The following is a 21,828-nucleotide window of genomic DNA, read 5'->3' on the forward strand; positions in this document are numbered from 1 at the left end:
CAAGGGGTAACCAAAGAGGAGTAGATCTAAGTTGATGAAGAGTTGAACCATACTATCAAAAGGAATAAAGGACCATGATGATGAGGGGAAACATGCTGAGATACAAGCCATAAAAGATGTTGTCTCACAAGTCAATTCATGTCTATAAGAGATTTAGTAGCATTCAAAGGGTGGTTTAGGGCTATTGGTCTCCTTGGTGTACTAGAAGGATATGATCAACTTGGGGGCTCTAAAATCCCTACAGATCCCATGTAAGGATCTACACTGAAATGAATATCTAAAAAAGTAGAGAGTGTTGCCTAAGTCCATGTATAGGCAATAAGAACTCCCTTAAATCTCATAGTAAATGGGGCATATGAGGATGAAACACTCCCCAATCTCCACTTTCTAGAGGAAGCAAAGATGGAAAATCCATTCAAAGACAAAGCGAGGAATACGATGGTCTGTCTCAACCCATAGCTAGTGGACACATCCTTAGTTGGCCAAAAGGGGAAACCTAAAGCCATGTGAAAAATCATGCTGAAGATAGTGAAGACTACATAATATACCATCTTCTACATGTAAGAAATGCTTAGCATAAAATCCAAGCTTTGGATTGAGTGGCACAAGAAGGGAAATCTAGGGGACCTAGATGTATTGCTTGTAGATGTCCTTTCTAGTAGCTTTAGTGATTGTCTCCTTCAAAGGAAGAAGCTGCAAAGGAGCATCTAGGAATATATAAAAGAAGGTAATCAAAAGAGATGCCAATAGAAAGAAGCAAACTAGTCTTAGTGTAGCAACAATGATGTTATCGAATGAGGGCCAATGAAGCATGCCTCTCAAAAGAACAAAGAGTTAAGTATGCACATCTATCACAACCAAAAGTAGAATACTCCATGGATCTATGCCCTATGTATGTAGAAACTAAGCTAAGAGATAGTTTCAAGATGCATTGGCTATGAAGCAAATTAACCTACTTAATTCTTTAAGAAACAATTTTATTGAACATGATCCAATAAACAATCCAAGTGCACAAACCTCAAAGCCATACAAAACTACAAGATTGATGATGGTTTCAAAAATTTGTATGTGAAGGGATAGCTTGGAAGTGGATCTAGCAACATTGATGCTCCAAGACAAACAAAGAGGGATTCCCCTTACAAAGATGAGAATGTGAAGTAGAGTTCAACCCAAAGGATGGATAGGAAAATTGTTCCCCCAAGTATGTGTAAGTAACTTCCAAGATATGATAGGAAAATAGATGGTGGAAAAGAACAATATTATGTAAATTTGACCATGGAAACACATCCAAATTGTTCTCATATCATTTATACATGATGGGTAGAATAAGGTCCAAAAGCACAAAGTGGGAAGATACAAGTAAATTTTGACACCATCAAATTGGCCACCAATAGGAAAAGCAAAGAAGTTTGTTGAGAGGATTTGCCAAACCCAAGGTAAAAGAGCAAGCTAAGTCACCAGGTTCGAATTCAAATTCGAAGTTCGACAGCTTTGAAATTCGAATGAAGTTCAATGAGGAAAAAATTTGAAATGTTTAAAATTCGAATTAAATTCGCCATATGTAATTTTTTTTAAAAATTTATAAATATATGTAATATATGTATAAAATTGCCTAAATAGTTTAACATTGATAAATAGATTTGAAATCATTACAAAAAGATGGCATATTTATAAAAATATAAACCATAGGAAACATATGCTTTCAGACTCACGGCACCGGGCAGACTGAAGATGTGTTTCAACAAACGTTGGCCTCTCATTTATAAAAAAAAAACCGAAAGATACCCTAAATTGCAATTTAAAAAATATTAACAGAAAAAAATCACTTTTTTGACCAATCGAACTTCAACTAATTTCAACGATTTTTATTGCATGTTTTAAAGTTCGGCGGATTTCGAACTTCAAGGATGAAATTCGGCCGAACTTGGTGACTTAGAGAGCAAGTACAAAGGTCTCAAATGAAGTACAAAGTAAAGCACAACTTGTATCACGTGGAACATCCTCTCAAAGTAGGAAGGTGTAGTTGTTCTTAGGAAGAAAGTAGTTACAAAGACAAGCCAAGAAGATCAAACCTATATGGTATAGAATCTATAGACCATTCACTATCTTTAAGGCAGATAATGACACATAACTCCTCTCATAAGGTTACTCTCAGTGTCAATTGTAAATACCGAATATAAGCCCTCCATGTGGAATTTTTACAATGTGTGGTGTTGCATTGGAAAGTAAGAGAAATCAAAGAGGGAGTCCAAGAGTCTTGGGAAGTGGGACCCAAAGGACAATTAGTGAAGCAAGCCTAATGATACTCCTAGGAGAAAGTGAGGAAATTGTTCATTAGTATCTCATCGAGCTTTTGCAGAACAAAGGCCTCTCTATGCAGGGAGGTATCATCTATAAGGATCTAGGAAGTTGTCTATAACAATAACTGATGGTTGTCTAGAAGTTTGAAATCTCCAAGTAAATTGTTTACCTCATTGAAAACTGCTGGAATTCCATATCGCACAAGGAGGCTTCCAGTGCGTGGGAAATAGATCCAAGTCATCATTTATGGGTGTGGAAAGGACACTGACAAGGTTCAAAGATTCAGGAAAAGGATTGAAAACATTCTCATAAGGAAAACTAAGCTACTGTACCAGAGGAAACTTGACAGTGAGCATAAAGCTACTGAATTATTGCAGTCCCTCTCTGTAACTTGTTCCTAATCTAATATAAAAAGGTAGACAAGCTATTTGGAAGCAGAAGTAATGTCCATATAGAAATTTTATACTATACTATTTTATAGCTTTCCAAAGAATGTTTTGTAACTGTTTAGACTGTGACTAGTTGGCAGTCATCAAAGATATAAATAAATTAAACAGATATATGTAGTTCGACAAGTTTGGGATTGTTAGAAGGAAAATATGCCCTTCGTTTGAGTTCTCCAGCGGCAGAAGTGTTATCTCCTCTGTATCGAAGGTGATATTTTTGCCTCTCCTAGCACCCTTGTTCAAGGGTTTATGATTATAAAGTTGTGAAAGTCATATGATATACACAAAGAAGTGAACCCCAAGTCGACAATATATCAATCAAAAAACAAAACTGCAATGGCTGGCATCCTAAAGCTATTAAATTTTACAATAGCAAATATCTCTAGTTTCAAATTCATCAGCTATGATATTCATGAAATTAACATTGTATTCTTGTCATTTCATTATTGATCATACTTTTACAAAAAACATTCAACTTGTATGAATCTATGACAAATATTTGTGTTTGTTCTTCTATAAGGATCCAAAATCTTTCATAGCCTTTTAATATTTCATTTCCACAAAAAAAACAAGACGATAAGTTAATCCAAAACTACAAAATTCATGGTACGTCACCAAATGGTACACTAATAATAATGATGTCATGCAAATGAAAATAAATTTGGCCACTATTAAATTGTCAATGATGAAATGGATAAATATGAGTAGATAAACAGACCACAAACTCTTAGACATGTACACTAGTGTCCAACCTGAAATACCATACAGGACAAGAAGCTTATAGGCTGACTATATTTGAATTAAGTTTCAGATTGCATACAGAGAAACAGAAGTAACATAAGAACTTTAAGATCTTAAGGGCGATTGTTGAATCACATTCATGAATCAAATAGCCTGCCCCAAAACCGCCAGAATCATATTAAGGGCTTGAATGTATTGTTGACTTACGTCCGTCGCCTGAGGTAGCATGCCATGTTTCCCCTTGGCGTGTCCCCATGCCAGAGAAGAACTTCTCTTCCCACTTATCCCCCCATTTGGTTCCCAAGTCTGTCTCTGCCCATTTATCTGTCCTGTATTGCAATCAGAGACTCAAAATATTAGGCTATATTGTAAACTTTATTTGTACGCAAAGCTTATATCATAACAAAACAAATATGTTTCTCCATTAGGGACATTGCAATTAAGATATAAAGACCTTGCTTCTTGACTAAATGCCCTGTAACATGCTCCGTTACAACCTTGAATCATGGAAATGTAAAATGCTTGAATATCATGATAATTACTTCTATTAAATCTCATCACTTAGGAAATGCAAATATTGTCCCTAGAAAGCCATTTCACAACTGATATAAACTCCAAAGCTAATTATGATGATAAATTATAAGTTATAACTAAAAATTGAACCACACAAAAAGTGTTCGAGTAGCCCAACTGTTACATAAAAGTAGATTTATCATTTCAAACTTCAACAAACATGTTTAAATATACTTCTATGTATATGGAAAAAATGTTTAATTGATGTCACTCGCAAAGAACACATTACTATATTACTAAGTTCATTTTCATTTGCAATCTTAAATTAGAATGTAGAGTGCATCTTCTTTCTTTCTTTTTCTATTTAAATTTTAAAAGTCTATTCAATGACTGCGATCTCCATTCCTTGGAGTGCCACTGGTCCAGATCATTCCATGTTGAGCACAAAAATCTTAACAAACATACAACTGTGCAAACTTACAAAATTTCTGCCATGACAACTAAGAGTATCCTGCTATAGCTATGGTTTCACAGAATATAATATATAATTTGATCCCATAAATCTTGAACTTCACAGGGACACAACCCCAACACTCAATCTGCATCCCACTTCCCTCCTGCAACACTCACTCTCCCCTCATGCTATTTTCCTATTAGTATTTTGAGGATACCAAGCGTCACCTTTCATGTTCTCTTGTTTCCATGCCCCCTCAAAAACCAGTTTGATGGAAGGTAGCATGATAGATCTCACATAAAAATATGTTTCACTAGCAAACCTTTAATTTAAATGTCGTTGTTTTATTAAACTTACAAGTTTGAGAAATCAAAAAAATATTAGGAATCAAGCAGCATTTCTCTATGTTTCCAGGACTGGGAGAGGTGCATGTACATGGAGACAAGGGTTCAGGGGCAACAATTTTTTTCCCCGATTTTGGGAGCAGTTGCACTACAGCTATTTAAATAACTTAAACAAGCAATAAGTGTTACTTTTGTAACGTCGGTCGTACTATTTCATGCTTCCGATATATATATATTAATTTGATTACATATACTAATATGTTAGCGTTAACTAATGATAAATGAAACCAAAGTTAACTTATCGCGTTTGACCAACGGTTACACCGTTCATGGTATCAGGTGGTGAAGCGATTCTCAAACAAGTCGCACTCCTTCCGATCGGGTAAGTAAACGGTGACTAGTTTATATCCTGTGGTGAGAGGTACGTAGGGAAGAGATGTGTGGGAAGACATATCTCTTCACTATGTAACCCCTCATCCACTTATATAGCATGCTTACATTGAGAAGGATGAACACACCGAAATTGATAAGTGTGGTGCATCTTTAAAACACGCTATAGTAGATAAAATACAACTTCCAAATCATATTTCCATCTCTTCTATTTTGATCACAGAAGTTAAGGAAGATCATATTAAAATTTTGTAACGATCTCATAAACTTTCACCAGGCTCTTACTAAGATCACATTCCCATAATCCTAATGGCAACCGGAGTTAGGTTTGAAGATAGATTAGATGGAGCATCAAATTTTGTATCTTGGAAATTCAGGATCATACTTGTTTTGAAAGAAAATAAAATTGACTTCCATGTCAAAAGTGAAATTCCTGAACCCTCTGATGATACAGAGAAAATTCAGTGGAGCAAGGACAGGGAGAAGGCCCTTAAGATAATTGTGGATTCAGTAAGAGACCACATTGTGCCAGTTATTTCTAAATATGAGACGGCTTTTCAAATGTTCAAAGCCCTAGCTGACATTTATGAAATCAACAACACTAGCAGGGCTCTCACCTTGAAGAATCAACTACACCATATAAAGATGAATAAAGCAAAGACAGTTACATCCTATTTCTTGAGGATCACTGAGCTTAGGGATCAACTATCCACTATTGGACATCTAGTAGACAACAAAGAACTTGCTATGATGGCCCTAAATGGACTTCCTACCTCATGGGAATCGATCATTCAAGGAATCAGTGCTCATTCTAAATTTCCTAAGATTGCATTCAAGAGGAATCTCGGCGTGTCACAAGAGGAATAAAACAAAACAGTGGTAATGAAGACATTCAAGTTCTAAACTCGAATTCCCACAAGAAAGGAAAGAAGAAGAACTTTAAGAGAAAGAGGGACAACAACTCAAATGGGAAGAGGTCTTCAAAGAAGAAGAGAGACATTTCTGAAGTACAATGTTTCAAATGTGACCAATATGGGCACTATGCAATGAAGTGTCCAGACAGGATCAAACAACAAGCTTCAATGGCAGAAATTAATAAAGGGAGTAATTCCGAGAAGCTAGTCTTCTACTCAGCCCTCTCTAGTCAAATCACCTCCAGTTTCAACACATGGGTGATTGACAGCGGAGCATCTCGACACATCACTAGATTTCATGAGCACCTAGATACACTTGTGAAAAGTTCAAATGAAGAAGTGACAATTGGTGATGACTCAAATTATCCAGTTATGGGAATAGGAACCTGCAATATCAACCTAAAGTCAAGCATATCCCTACAGCTGACTGAAGTTCTATTTGTACCTGGTATAAAGAGAAACCTTGTCTCAGTTTCTGCACTTGAAGATAAGGGTTACAGATTAACCTTTATGGAAGGAAAGGTACTTGCTTGACCAAAGAACTCTACCATCAAGAAAGCCCACACCGTTGGAGTAAGACAAGGGAGCCTCTACAGACTTTGCACCACTCCACCTCTAGCCTTGATTCATGAGGCTCCAAATTCGAATGAACTTTGGCACAGAAGATTAGGGCACCTTCATTTCCATGCCCTACTTAAGATAGAGAAGATGGTGATCGGCTTACCCAAGCTAAGTCAAAAATCTGAAGGAGCCTGCAAAGGGTGTGCCTTGGGAAAGAATACTAAAGGGTCTTTTTATTCTAGCAACAGTAAATCCAAAAATGTATTAGAATTAGATCATTCTGATTTATGTGGACCCATGTTTGTACCCTCATTAGGGGGATTTTTATTATCTAATATTTGTAGATGATTATTCTAGGAAGACCTGGATATATTTTCTGAGGTACAAAGAGTCTAAAGAAATCCTATCTAAATTTAAGGAATTCAAAGCTCTTGCAGAAAATATGACAGGTAAGAAAATCATAACCTTAAGAACAGACAATGGGGGGGAATACACTTCTGATATATTTAAAGATTATTGTATAAATGCTGGGATTAAGAGGGAGTTAATTGTACCTTATAACCCACAACAAAATGGGGTAGCTGAAAGAAAGAATAGGACTATAGTAGAAGCTGCTAGGGCTATGTTGTTTGACCAAAATATAGAAACCTCATTTTGAGGCTGAAGCATCTAGGACAGCTGTGTACATTCAAATAGATGTCCTCATTCTCTTCTTGATAATAAAACCCCTGAAGAAGCCTTTACTGGCAACAAACCTGACATAAGTCATTTCCGGATCTTTGGGTGTCCAATCTATATTCATGTCCCCAAATAAAAGAGGTCAAAGTTAGAACCTTCTAGAAAGAAAGGAGTATTTGTTGGGTACAGTGAAACCTCTAAAGCCTACAGAATATACATACCTGGTCAAAGACAAATTGAACTAAGCAGAGATGTCATCTTTGAGGAAGACATAGCATTCAGGAGGTCCAAAAGCTCTAATGAATTAGAACACCAAGATCCTCCTACAAGCTTGGATGAGGATTCCACCCCTGAGATTCAGAGGGAGACCCCTAAAGATGTTGAGCATGAAGCTCAAGGCTTACCTTTCGAAGAAAATTATCCCAAAACTAGGAAGAGACCACTTTGGGCTAAAAAGATGCTTCAAGAAGCTGAAAATTATGCTGCTCCAAAGGGGACCTTCAGAGAAAGTAAGAGACCTAACCTATTTTCCAGTTATACTGCCTTGATGAGTGAGATCATTGATGTAGAACCTTCCTGTGTTGGAGATGCGCTCAAGCATCAAGTTTGGAAATATGCTATGTCAGAAGAGTATCAGTCAATTCCGAGAAATGACGTCTAGGATATTGTGCCTAGGCCTAAAGACAAATCTGTGGTATCTTCTAAATGGCTCTTCAAAATCAAACATGCAGCGAATGGCAGCATTGAGAAGTACAAAGCAAGGTTTGTTGCCAAAGGTTTCTCACAGAAAGAAGGTATTGACTATGAAGAGACATTTGCTCTTGTTGCCAAATACACTTCTGTCCGAGCAGTTTTGGCTATTGCAGCATCTAAAGGATGGAAAGTCCATCAAATGGATGTCAAGACTGCTTTTCTGAATGGTAAGATCGAAGAAGAAGTTTATTTGGAGCAACCTGAAGGTTTTGTGATTCATAAGGTTGAATCACATGTCTACAGATTAAAGAAAGCTCTTTATGGACTGAAACAGGCCCCTAGAGCATGGTATGAAAGAATTGATCACTATCTCTTGGAATTAGGGTTTTTCAAGAATGAAGCAGATCCAAATCTCTACTACAAGGTAATCAATGGTGAATTATTAATTCTTATTCTTTATGTTGATGATCTACTAATCACAGGAGAGGATAATTGTATTTCTCGATGTAAGAAAGAATTAGCCTATGAGTTCGATATGAAAGATTTAGGAATTCTTCACTACTTCCTTGGATTGGAAGTTTGGCATCAGGCAAATGGTATAATCCTTAATCAAGGAAAATACACCATTGATATACTCAAGAGATTTAGAATGTTGGATTGTAGATCCATGACCACACCTATGGAAACAAATCTGCACAAGCTAAAGGAAACAGCAGCAGAATCAGAGTTTGCAGATCCTACACTCTACAGACAGATTATTGGATCTCTGATGTATTTGGTAAACACAAGACCTGATATATGTTATGTTGTAAATGCACTAAGTCAGTTCATGTGTGAACCCAGGGAAATACATCTTGTTGCTGCAAAGCATATTTTGAGATATCTTCGAGGAACTATTGGTTTTGGTTTGAAATATAAACATGTAGAACTTGACCTACATGGATTCACTGATTCTGATTGGGCCGGAAGCATAGTTGACAGGAAAAGCACATCAAGATGTTGCTTCAGTTTACGATCAAGAATGATCTCATGGAGATGTAGAAAACAGTCTTCAATTGCTCAGAGTTCTACAGAAGCTGAATACATTGCAGCCTCCATGGGAGCAAGAGAAGTTGTATGGCTCCGGAAATTGCTTGTAGGACTGTTTGGTCAGCCCTTAAATCCTACTGTCATCTACTGTGACAATCAGAGTTGCATCAAGCTTTCAATGAATCCAGTATTTCATGACGGGTCTAAACACATTGAGATTCCTTATCACTATGTTCGCGATATGGTGGAATGTGATCTGACTGAATTATATTAGTACAGGTGATCAAATTGCAGACATTCTTACCAAGCCTCTCTCCAGGATCAAGATTGAACACTTTAGAGATAAACTTGGCATGGTTGAAAATGTTATTTAATTTTGAGATAGAGTCTCATTTATTCTGATATACTAATATATTTAAAGATGTTTAGTGTGTAAACTCTTTTATTTGTGATGGGATGGGGTTTGGGATAGACTAGCCTAGTCTATGCTCTTGGATCCTTTCCTTGGATCACCTGGTGTTCTCTACACACCCTAGGGTCTCTAGGACTTCCCTTTGCTTGAGGAATCCCTTGACCATGCCCAATCCACCCACCAATGAGTTGCAATGCTGCTCCTAAGGTCTCACCTACTCATGAGACTCAAATCCCCTTACTATGGTTAATAAGGGCTAAGCTTGTTCCACACTTTCCAAGGTCTTAGCAAGGTTGTTTGAGGTCTATTTCATGGTCTATCCACCCATTCATGAGCCCCCAAGAGGTTTCAAGATTCTGACCCCTTACCGATTTCACAAATTTTGTGTTTTTGCCTTCAAAAAGGGCTACAAGGATTAGGACCAATTAGGCCTCTTAACCGGTCTTCTAGGGCTCCCTCTCACAAACGATGCTCAGACAACCCAATCTCCCAAAAAGGACTGCCATTCATTTGGCAAGAACTCAAGGATTTTCTAGGTCTTAGGCCTCCAAGTGTCCGTACTTTGTCCTTGGTGGATTTTAAGGTTTTAAGGGTTTTTGTGAGGGTTTTTAGGGTCTGCCTGGGTCACAGTGAGTGTTTTAAGTTTTAGCCACTTTGTTTGGATTGGTGGAGGCTCCTCCTTCACACCAATGATGCTTCACTCACTCCTCTGCACTTCCTCCAAAGGATGCACTCTCCACTAATCAACCTTGCTCTCCAAGACCTCTGCACCAATAGCCATTCCTAACCGAGCACTGTCCAGTCTCGCCTAGGAATGGGTATTTGCTTGGCCTCCTTGCATCTCCAAGGGCCCTGCTTGCTTGGGACTATAGTACAGGGTCTCCACATCCATTCCCCATGGTTTCATGGTGGTTCCACAACGGGGAATGGAGTCAACACTTCAAATACTCAAACCGGTCCAAAACTGGACAGTAAGACTGCAATTCACAAACTATTTACAAACACACTCAACCGGTAAACAAAAAGCTAATCTAATCACTCACAATGAAGATAGATACATCAAAGAAGACATTCCACACAAGTTTGATCACAAATCAATCCATTTGTTTGCTCGGTAACTTCATTCAAACAGACCGGTAACTCAAAAACAGTCACAGTCAATACAGTTTGCTTGAGCTGTACAATCTCTGACAACCAACCCTTTAACTTAGGGTTTAAAACATCTTATACTACCCATACCTCAGTCGGTGTGCAACATTTAGGGTTGTCCACGCCAACCTAACGATTTTGACATCATGGTGGAAAAGTTGCTTGACAACTTTTAAAAGTTGTCATGCAACTTTTGCAACTTTTGAGCAACTTTCCCAATGTTGCTCTTCATGACTCCTAGACCCACAATGGGCCAACCTAAGGACACCACCATGATATGAAGGACCCCTAAACACCTCCAGGACACACATATCCTCCATTTTCAAGGCAATCACAATTTTGACTTATGACCCCTAAGATCTCCTCTAGGACCCTACCTAGGACCTATGACCACATGGCTCATTATTTTATATACAATGGCTTCATAAGAAGCATAATAACAACAAAACAAGAAGGAGGGAGAGCTTGAAAGGGTGCTCCTGCACCAATTTGTCATGTGTGTGACTCCATGACTGCATGGGCCTTCTGTGAACATTATTGAAGGGTGACGACTTTTCAATAATGAACACTTGTTTCAAATTGATATTGTAAGGTGACGATTTTACAATTATCAATTTAACTATCTTGATGGATATCATGTGACTTGATATCAGTGGACATGTCATGATAGTATATATATCTCTGAGACATTATGGTAGATATCTATTGGTTGATATCATTAAATAAACCATAATTATGGTAGAGATCTTCATGGTGAATATTATGAGCATAATATTCGTGGACATGCCATGAAATCATTATCAGTATGGTAGGCATCATGTGACTTGATGCTAGTGCACATACCTTACTTGATAACTATGAGTTATGGTGAGTATCATGAGATTTGATATTCATTGATGAACCATATCTCTGAATATCACTATGGTTTGATATCTCCTCTCTTCACAATCAATGGATGCATTGTGATGTTTTCTCTAACACGAAATGTGTCCTCCCTAGTTAAGAGGGAGTGTTAATTTTGTAACGTCGGTCGTACTATTTCATGCTTCTGATATATATATATATATATATATTAATTTGATTACATATACTAATATGTTAACGTTAACTAATGATAAATAAAACCAAAGTTAACTTATCGCGTTTGACCAACAGTTACACCATTCATGGTATCGGGTGGTAAAGCGATTCTCAAACAAGTCGCACTCCTTCCAATCGGGTAAGTAAACGGTGACTAGTTTATATACTGTGGTGAGAGGTACGTAGGGAAGTGATGTGTCTTCCCACATGGGAAGACATATCTCTTCACTACGTAACCCCTCATCCACTTATATAGCATGCTTACATTGAGGAGGATGAACACACTGAAATTGATAAGTGTGGTGCATCTTTAAAACACGCTATAGCAGATAAAATACAACTTTCAGATCACATCTCCATCTCTTCTATTTTGATCACAGAATTTTGAAAGAACTTAACAATAAGCAGCTGAAATTGTGAAAACGAAATAAAATGCACTGCATTTGTAATGACAATCCCCCTATTTATTAGGTGGTTTTGGCACCATTTTACTTGTAGAGCTAATTTTATTTTAATACAATAATAGGAGCAGTTTGTCCAGTCTTGAGAAAATGGGACTCAGAACATCTCCTCTAAGTTCCAATGTCCCCAGGAAATATGGGACACTGGGGCCCTGGGGACACATCTCCATGGAACACTGGAATCAAGATACTCAACAAAACAGACCTCCTATTATTATGCATAGAAGTCATTTGAGGATTTGCATGACTAGATAGAAGCAATACATAATATTTTCTAAATATAATATACCAGCTAAATTAAAGTCCTTTTTGAACATTCAATTCTTCTCCTACATGTATCGCTCGCCAAATTAGAAAACATCAGATGATGCTTATATATACAATAGTTTGTGAAGATTTCCCATTACTTGAATTTATAACCAAATCTGAAATAACCCCTTCTCATACAGTGAATTATATATAAGGAAATACCATAAGATTGACATGACAAGATACTTGTACAGCAAAGAAAAAGAACTAATATTGAACCTCATTGCAACTATACAAGGAGGCAAGAAGGAAGCACAACATGAGCCAACTGATAATGCAAAGACCCATGCCGAAAGGATTCCTCAAGGTTTTACATATGCAGTAGTGGAGGTATCTCTAGAGGTGCTCAAGAAAGGACTCCAACAAGGGAGCATGTGGTGTTTTTCTCAGGGTAAAGAATCTTGCAGATTCATAATCTTCTTAAATTAAGTTATTGGTTCAAATTTTCAATTGCCTCAGCAAAACCTTCCTTTAAGGGATCAAGAAAAACAAACAATATGGGTGGTTCTAAATCTGATAGGCAAAAGTTGCCTAAATTCCACACAGACAAAAAGGGAGGATTCTCTTCGATGCTGTTAAACCTACAAGCACAGATAATTTGTGTGGTTCTCTTTCTGACAGGCACAAGTTGCCTAGATTTCTGAGAGACAAAAAAAGAAAGTTCTCTGTGATGCTGTTTGACCTGCAAAAACACTTGGAGAACAACCCATACTAGAGGCTAGGTGACGGAAATCAGATCCATTATGGCCTGAATGGAAGACCAATAATAAGGTACAGAAAATTTCATGCATGAGACATATTAGTAATCCTTTCCTTCACCATATTCATAAGCACTATCACAGAAAGGTTTACAGACATGTCAAGCATAATGATTGGGTATAGGTTAAAGTTTGTATTCCAATGATCATGCTTTTTCATAAAGAAACTTTTGTTAATTAATGTAAATTTCTTCAGTGGCATAGATAACTTTATATATTATGATTTAAATCAAATTCTAGAGAGTCCTGCATTTATTTCCACTTCAAATGACACATCTGAAGGCTGGGAAGGTTGGAACCAAGGAAAAGCTAATACAAAATAACATTTTGTGTGATACAGCACATAAGATAGAAAACAGTGCCACAGATGCTCAAGCTTATTACAAAACGGTAGAATTCTCTAGAGTATCTGTGTACCATTTTCATGCTGGTTTTTGAATAAAATGGACTGTGATCACAATGAAATACATAAATTACTGATTTAAGGTATTATTGTATGAAGACATTGGATGAGATGAATGAAAATGATAGAAATTATATGGAGTAATACTGAAAATATACAGCTTTGGAGAAGTTGTATAAACCAACCCTTGAATTAAAAGGAGTATTTACAAATAAACATGGTCAGACACCTGAAAAGATTGCACCCATGCTTCTGCAATGGTAAGAGGAAATTTAATGAATTTAAAAAATTGACCCCTTTGAAGCAAATGTTTCATAGCAAACTAAGAGAGTGGTCAGAAATTCTAGGTCACTGCCAATTCACAGAACCATTCAACCAGTATTGGAGCTCATTGCAGGTTTCAAATGAATATCTGGCAGATGAGTACGATCATGAACTAGCCAATACTAGCAACATTTGACAAGTTTATGGGACCAGCAATCTACTTTAGTAGACATAAGAGATTCACCTTCCACGTGCCAGTTAACACCTACCTTCAGATTAACTGAATTCTCAATGTGGCATAGTAAAAAAAAATTAATTTCTCAATGGCTATGTAGAATAGTGTTGGAACATTTCTGTTGCTAAAATTAATCAATTCTTGTGCTTTGGCTTTGATATATTAATATAATCATATAAGAACTAGAAAATTTTGGGATCTACATATGACTTTTGGCAATTACTAGTGCATTACAAACCATGGAACCATAATAGTGGATTACTTCTATTGATATATCTCAATTATTAGTCTAATTCTCTTGGTGTTATTAATTTTGATCTCACTGAATGAAGGTTCAAGAACTTTTATTACCCTGCAATTTCAATTGAACAACCCACTGCCAGGATTTGGTTATATTTTGAACATTCAATCAGTTCCGATCATAGAAATGAGACTTGGACTCGGCACAGACTTGGTGAGGGTGACTCGACTTGGGACTTGAGACTCGGCAAGTGAAAAACCCAAGAAATTTAGAGATTTTTAAGAATTTAAAACTTGTTTCATGCACCCTTTATTAAATAAACCTTAAAGACACAATAACATCATCAAGTAGAAACTAAATTGATCACATACACAACTATACATCGATCACATAATTATAAACGAAAATTATAGTTGAAGGAAATAGCACATTAAAAGAGAGGGCACAGAATTTATCTTGTGGAAAACCCTCTCGGGTAAAAAAACACAGTACCAAAAGCTTTCATTAATACAAGTGAGCACCAACCCGAATTACAAAACAGAGCACCAACTCCTTATGACTGAAGCACCAATTCCAATCAGCTAAGGCACCAACCTCAGTCTAGACATGAACACAACAATGTATTGTAAAATAACTCATGCAACTCAAACAGGTAGTACTTTAAATACAGACTTCATTTCATGTGTATGATTTTAAACACTATTTTCTGAATAACTCTGCTCAAGAGTTGTCAATGTATCAGATATAATCCAGCATCAACGTTCAGACTAAACAGCTATCTGCCGCACGAACCCCAAAATGCAACACACTAAACCATTCTTCAAAATATGATGTCTCTTAGATTCATTGCTCCATACGAACTGTTCCCCGGAGGTTTATATACTCACAGCTTGAAAATCATCCCTTTTTCAGCTTGATACTCATTCAAGCATAGATAAGCTTTTTAAGAACACACATGAAAAGTAGCACCCCTGCTCCTTTATACGAACATAGCAAGTAAAACTACAATCACTATTTCACAGCCACGAACTCCTGAAGCGACCTCAATTTTAAATTCTCCAAAAACTTCAATATATCAGCTGAGGCTATTCACTGACATGACTACAATATTAAAAAATGAGCACTTCAAGTTCAGTCGCTCTTAATCAAGAATCTAACCCCCAGCAGAAAAATATTGCACCAGACAAAAAATCATTCTCTTTTTGCATACGTTAAGAACACTTTCAGGAAAAGAAACGTGTCTCACAAAAAAAAACGATCCTTTTGAAATTCGTTTCTGAGCATATCAAGAATAAACGTTTGATCTCGTAACGTTTTTCAGAGTTCTGACAACTCTTGCAACTCCCCATACATGTTGCGGCAACAGAAAAAAAACGAACTCCCGTAACAACAAATACAGATCGAATTCATAAAACAAACTCAGTATCTTTACTATGCTGTCCTCAATACACAAAAAAAAAACTCCACATCTATACTTTCTGACAGAACAGCTCCATCCCATCTGCCGAAACCAAACAATCCAGAACATGAACCAGTGAGATGTTATTCTGGGACGCACTTCATATATCCTGAAGCCATGTTTTTCAAACTAATATTGCATACTAACAACAATGTTAGTAAATTCTGCTCCACAGAAACACGTAGTTACAAAAATCCACATCAGCAAGAAAAACGTATATTACAGCCATGTAAAAGATGTCCAACTAACAATTTTAAAGAAACGTCCATCTCACAAAGAGCTCCAACCAAAGACAGGTCGTAAAAGATAACATCCACTATAGAGACATCAATGTACAGAGCATGACGTGCCGAAAGTTCATAGCATCCCCTTCAAGTCAGAAACATAACCACAAAAGAAAAAAAGGAACCATATCTCAGAATCAAACAAAATACGTGTCAAAGAAACGCAGAAGAAATAGACACTCAACCAAGAAGCTCAACATAGTAGGAACAGCTAACAAGGCACACAAGCAACCAGCTGAAATAGACACTCAACCAACAATGACATCAATGACAAAATTCTCTACACAATACTCATGGAATATGAAATCCATGACATCAAATGTTCCAAACAAATATCAAAACAATAACTGGAAGTCTATGGCTCAAAGGAATCTGCATCCCTCCTGTGAAGGCATCTAAGGTAGGTCCTACTAACTGGTGGGGGTTTGGGAGTGAAGGCACTAATGGGTTTGAGGGGTAGCAATAATAAGCTACACAAGGTGTTAGATGTGAGAAAACCCCAACGATAGAAATGGTACAGGGAAATGTCAAAAAATGTCCGTTTTTGTCATTTTTTGACATCTAAAAACAAAAAAAAAAATTGAGTTTGGCCAAGTCCGAGCATTAGAACTCGCCAGGTCCAGGCCAAGTCCACAAGTCCTGAGACTCACCAGAACTCGCCCAGGACTCAAACGAGCCCAAGCCCAAGCCCCTGGGACTCACCCACAGTCACCCAACTCGGGTCTAGTGAGTTCTAGTGAGTCCTGGAACTTTGGACTTCCAATACTCCATTAGTTTGTAATTCATCATATTGGTATCTTTTCTATTAAGATATTTCAAAGAATCTTCAACCACTTGTGGAGCAGTAGTAAGTAATAGAACTAGATGACACAAAATGGTAAATAACAAATGTAAGTAATGTTCATGTTCAATCAAATTCTAGATAGCCATGCATTTTATTTCCACCTCATATGACACATCTGAAGGCTGGGAAAGCTTGGAACCAAATGAAAGAAAATATATGATGCAGCACATAAGATAGCACACAGTGCTGTAGAGGCTCAAGGTCATGACAAAATGGTAGAATGTTTTAGAAAATCAGTCGAACATTTTTGTGCTCATTTTTAAATAAAATGGACAGCAGTCATAGTGAAATACATAAATTACTGGTTTGAAGTATTATTGTATGAAATTGGAAAGACTTTGGAGGAGATTAATGAAAAATGAGAGAATTATATAAAAAGTAATACTGAAAATATACAGCTTTCAATAAGTTGTATTAACAAACCTTGGAACTAACAGGAGTTATTAAAAGAAAACATGGTCGGGCACCTATGGAAAAGGTTGCATTCATGCTTCTGCAATGGAAAGAGAAAAATTTGATGAATTTAAAAAGCTGACCCGTTTGAAGGAAACAATTCATAGCAAACTTAAGGGGTGATCAGAAACTATTTATTCTAGATCAATGCCAATTCACAGAACAATTCAACCAGCATTGGAACTCAGTGCAGATTCCAAATGCATGTCGTGGACTAGCCTATACTAGCAATGTTTGACAAGTTCATGGCACCAGCAACCCACTTTACTAGACACAAGAGGGTCACCTTTCACGTGCAAGTAAACACTTAACTTTAGATGGTTGCAGCAGATATAGTAACTGATGTACTTCTTCCAAGATATCACCCAGTGGATCAAATTCTTCATTTACAGATGATGCTTAATATCCTTTTGGAGTGAAGAGATATAGGAGGAAACAGCAAATAAGGAATAAAACCTCTAAAAAGATTCTTTTAGTTATATTTTGATGAATTGTATTAATTATTGTGTTCACATGATGTAAAGGGACAGATAGCAAACAGGTTTGGAGTCTAACTATCGTATTTGTGATTGATAAGCATAAGATTTTGATATCAATCATCATAAAATGGGAAGAAATAACTATCTTTCTGATGATGCTACCTACTTTTTCTATTATCATGTACTGCATAAAATTTCGTTGCAATGTACAGTTTTCTATGCTGTAACACATTGCTCTTAAATTCTGAATTAGTAATCCATCTTACACATTGTATATGAAAATAACATAAATTATACAATACAATTGTACAGAGAACAGGATAACCCATTTAATTGTGCAAACAAATGCACGATGAAAGCTCATGTCTCTACTACACAGTTATTTATTCATTTTTCTCCAACAACCTAAAAGCAACCATATATCCTATTAGTGTTGTGTACATCTTATCTAATTATCAAAATATATGTTTCTGGATTGTGCAGATCAGTGTGCTCAAGTGGACATGAAGAAAAGAGTAAAAGGTAGAGAACCATTTCAAAACAGATCCGCTCCCATCATATTGCTCCCCCCATTTTTCCCACCATGACTGATCATTTAGCCTGCCATACTTGTGGGCTCCTTTCTCTGTCCAACCTTTAGCATTGTATTTTTCCCACCTGGAATGAAAATGCCAAACAAATTCAATCTGAGGAAAATGACACTTTTGGCATTCAATAGCATACATAAAGAACAGTAAGTATATAGTCTGCTCAAGCACACAACTCTGAATGAGTAATTTCTTACCATTTCTCATACCAACCAGCTGCACCACTTCCAGACTTGGCTTGCTTCTGAGCACTTCTCTCTATTCTTGCCAGATTACTATAAATTCATGACAGCAAAATCCGTGACTCAATAACTTTTTATATGATGAATTATAATAGTGTCCTATATTATTAATCTGTAACTACCACTGCCATTACTTACTGAAGTAATTTTGTACATTTAAGAATCTAAACTTGAGCATATTTGCTTTCATCAGTTGCTGTAATCAATGCTTTAGCATACAAACAATATTTGTGAAACTCATTCTATTGTTGCTTGAGGTAAACAAATTGTCCAGCAGACCTTGGGCATCAACTTGCTAGCCATGATCCTTTTCTTGGTTTCAAAATACCTCATATTTGTCAATAGATGAGCTAAAGACAATCTATAATGAATGGTTTATAAGCCTAAACACTTGCTGAAGGTTTTGTGAATGGGATAGGAAATGAAGTGGGCTTGACCTTGGGGGCAATCTCCATGGTTAAGCACAATTCAATTGTAGTAGTACTGGGATAGACGAACTCCTATGAAGTCCCAATGCTTCAGCCCTGTGAGCATCATCCAAATGCAATGAATGCTAAATGGACCATTCATGCTCACCAGGGATGGGTTCATAAGAATCACTACTCATGAAATATGGGTCAATGAGTTTGATTCAAATACTATGCAATTGAATTGTGCATTATAACCATAATTCTACTTCTTTCTATGCAAATATAGCCACCATGAATGTCCTTTGAACAATATCCTCATGATTTTTAATAGGTAAGTTGCTCGTTCCATTTCGTTGTTTGAGTTAAATTTCAAAAACATGGAAAACAGCAGAGCATACTTTTTTTCCAATTTGATGGCCAAGGACAGAAGCAAGAATTTGTGATTCAATAATTTTTATTTTCTGTTTGTGTATATTTCCACCCAATGCGAATACAGGAGAAAGAGTGTAATGGAAACCACACCTCCAATCATCCTGCCGAAGTACTTCTTGCCATGTTTCCCACCATGAATCTCCCTGAGCATTCCTTCCAGATTTTTCGACACCTGTCATTCAAGAACACCAGTACCATCAGTAAGTAATGTACGACCAAGAAGTAACCCTTTACTCCAAACACAGAATACTTAATATTAAATACAGAATGCATAAGATTTTAACCATTAATTATATGTTTTGTCAACAAATATCATGCTCAACTGATGTTTCACAGCAGGAAGAACTTTGTACTAGTTGCAAAATATCATTATTTTTCAACATATTCTAAATAGGGCATGAGTCCCTATTTTTAACTATCTAGATAACTTGACTATGCACTGAACTCTAAACAGAATGAAAAACCTAAACAACAGTCTAGATGAATCTTACTTCAGGTACTTATCAGAAACTCAAAAAAATCAATACAAAAGCTCACAATTGGATGGCTAGTTGCACCTTCAAATGCATTACACATGATGACATAACAAGAAATTTACCAAGCACAAATCAGTTGATTCAGGATCAAAATATTGTTCTAATGGAGCAAAATGAGAAAACAGCACTACTTCTACTTCAAACACTCCAAAATATGAACAGCACTTCCAGTAATCTTCGACCCAACCAAACTAATGGGAGAGATGTCAACTCTAACCATTCAGAAAATAACAACACAGCACCAAAGGGATCGACCACTAGGTTAAAAAGAACTTCTTTCATACCAAGGGAAGAACACACAATGGAGGAAGAAGCAAATAATCCACCCATGAACAATGTTGACAAAAATGCTGAAGTATACTTAAGACTAGATCCCGAAGTTAGGAGAAATGTTTTCTTTAGGGATTATTATGATGCTAAGACACAAAATGCCCCTAGTAGGGAAAGAGGACAACCCAACAAAGATTTAAGACAACGTATAACTAAAATGAACCTTCCCAACTTCGATGGATCCGAATGTAGCACAGCGCATTCATGTGTCCAAAACATGGACACCTATCTCTCACTCAGTCTCGTAACTGAGGAAGACTCTATTAAATTCACCATACTACACTTGGAAAGAACAGCCCATGATTGGTGGCATCATGGCCTTATTACCCAAGGCCACCAACACATAACCCCTAACAATGAATTCACTCAAAAATTATCAAAACAATTGATCAAAAACACCCCAAATTGTACTTCAAAGAGCTAACACAATTGAAACAAAATGGAACTGTAGAAGATTATGCCACTGACTTCCAAAAAATTTCAGTCATGGTACCAAACATTTCTCAAAGTAGACACACATATCTATTTGTAGAAGGGTTAAAAGAGTCGATCCGGGATTTGGTAAGTGCTCACAATCCTACAACACTTAAAGATGCGATTCAAAAGGCATCAAGGTTAAGAATAACATCATCGAAAGACACACTTCTACAAGAAAGACGGGAACGAAAGAACATTTCCTCCTAGAGATGACTGTGAAAATCTCCAAAGGGAAAATTTATGTTTCAAGTGCAAGGAAAATGGGAGCATGGACATGTTCGTCAGCAAGAAGAGTTTGAAAGAAAGATTTGTGTTTCAAGTGCAAGGAAAAATGGGAGCCGGGGCATACGTGTGGAGAAAGAAGCCAAGTAGGCAATATAGATGCATTGCTCGACAAGGAAGCATGGGAAGAAGAAAAGAGAAATCCAAGCAAAAGGAGGAGATATGATATAGATTAATCACAAAATTAACATGGAGCCATCGGCGTTATAGAGCTCATTTAGTAGTTACTCCACACTTATATCCTCAAGATCCAAAAACAATTTATCCAACCAATAAGAAACAACCCCAACAGTTTAATATGTGGAAAGCTCACCCTTTCGTAGTGATGTCAACCTCAAGATTGGCAGTTTCACACGTAATTTAACAACTCTTCAAAGATGTCATGGTAGTACAAGTTGGACATAAAGATAATCCCTTCGAGTAGAATCTCCAATTCTTAAATTGTATCAGAATTGTGCAGCAAAAGCAAATTACATCACAAGATTACAGGTCGCCAAAGGTTGGTTTGAGATCCTCATATTCACAAAATGATTTAGTTTGAAAAATTAAAGCCAACATTGCTTGAGGACAAGCAATGTTGGGAAGGGCAGACTGTAATGCCACCACCGTCAATAGCAACCACCTGCTGATGTCAATG

At 36.9% G+C, this 21,828-nt stretch overlaps 1 protein-coding gene across 2 annotated transcripts in view; it reads right to left on the bottom strand.

The window, feature by feature from the left end:
* Positions 1–21,828, bottom strand: part of LOC131067463 (protein EARLY STARVATION 1, chloroplastic) — a 193,259-nt gene that overhangs the window by 50,426 nt on the left and 121,005 nt on the right. For both annotated transcript variants that reach the window (XM_058002488.2, XM_058002486.2), the window contains exons 5-8: positions 19,657–19,738; positions 18,680–18,757; positions 18,427–18,552; positions 3,696–3,817 (exon numbers count right to left, since the gene is read on the bottom strand). In XM_058002488.2, the coding sequence (XP_057858471.1) occupies positions 3,696–3,817; positions 18,427–18,552; positions 18,680–18,757; positions 19,657–19,738 (408 nt within the window). The remainder of the gene's footprint in view (positions 1–3,695; positions 3,818–18,426; positions 18,553–18,679; positions 18,758–19,656; positions 19,739–21,828) is intronic.

The sequence above is a fragment of the Cryptomeria japonica genome, chromosome 3 (assembly GCF_030272615.1).
Source record: "Cryptomeria japonica chromosome 3, Sugi_1.0, whole genome shotgun sequence".
Lineage (NCBI taxonomy): Eukaryota > Viridiplantae > Streptophyta > Pinopsida > Cupressales > Cupressaceae > Cryptomeria > Cryptomeria japonica.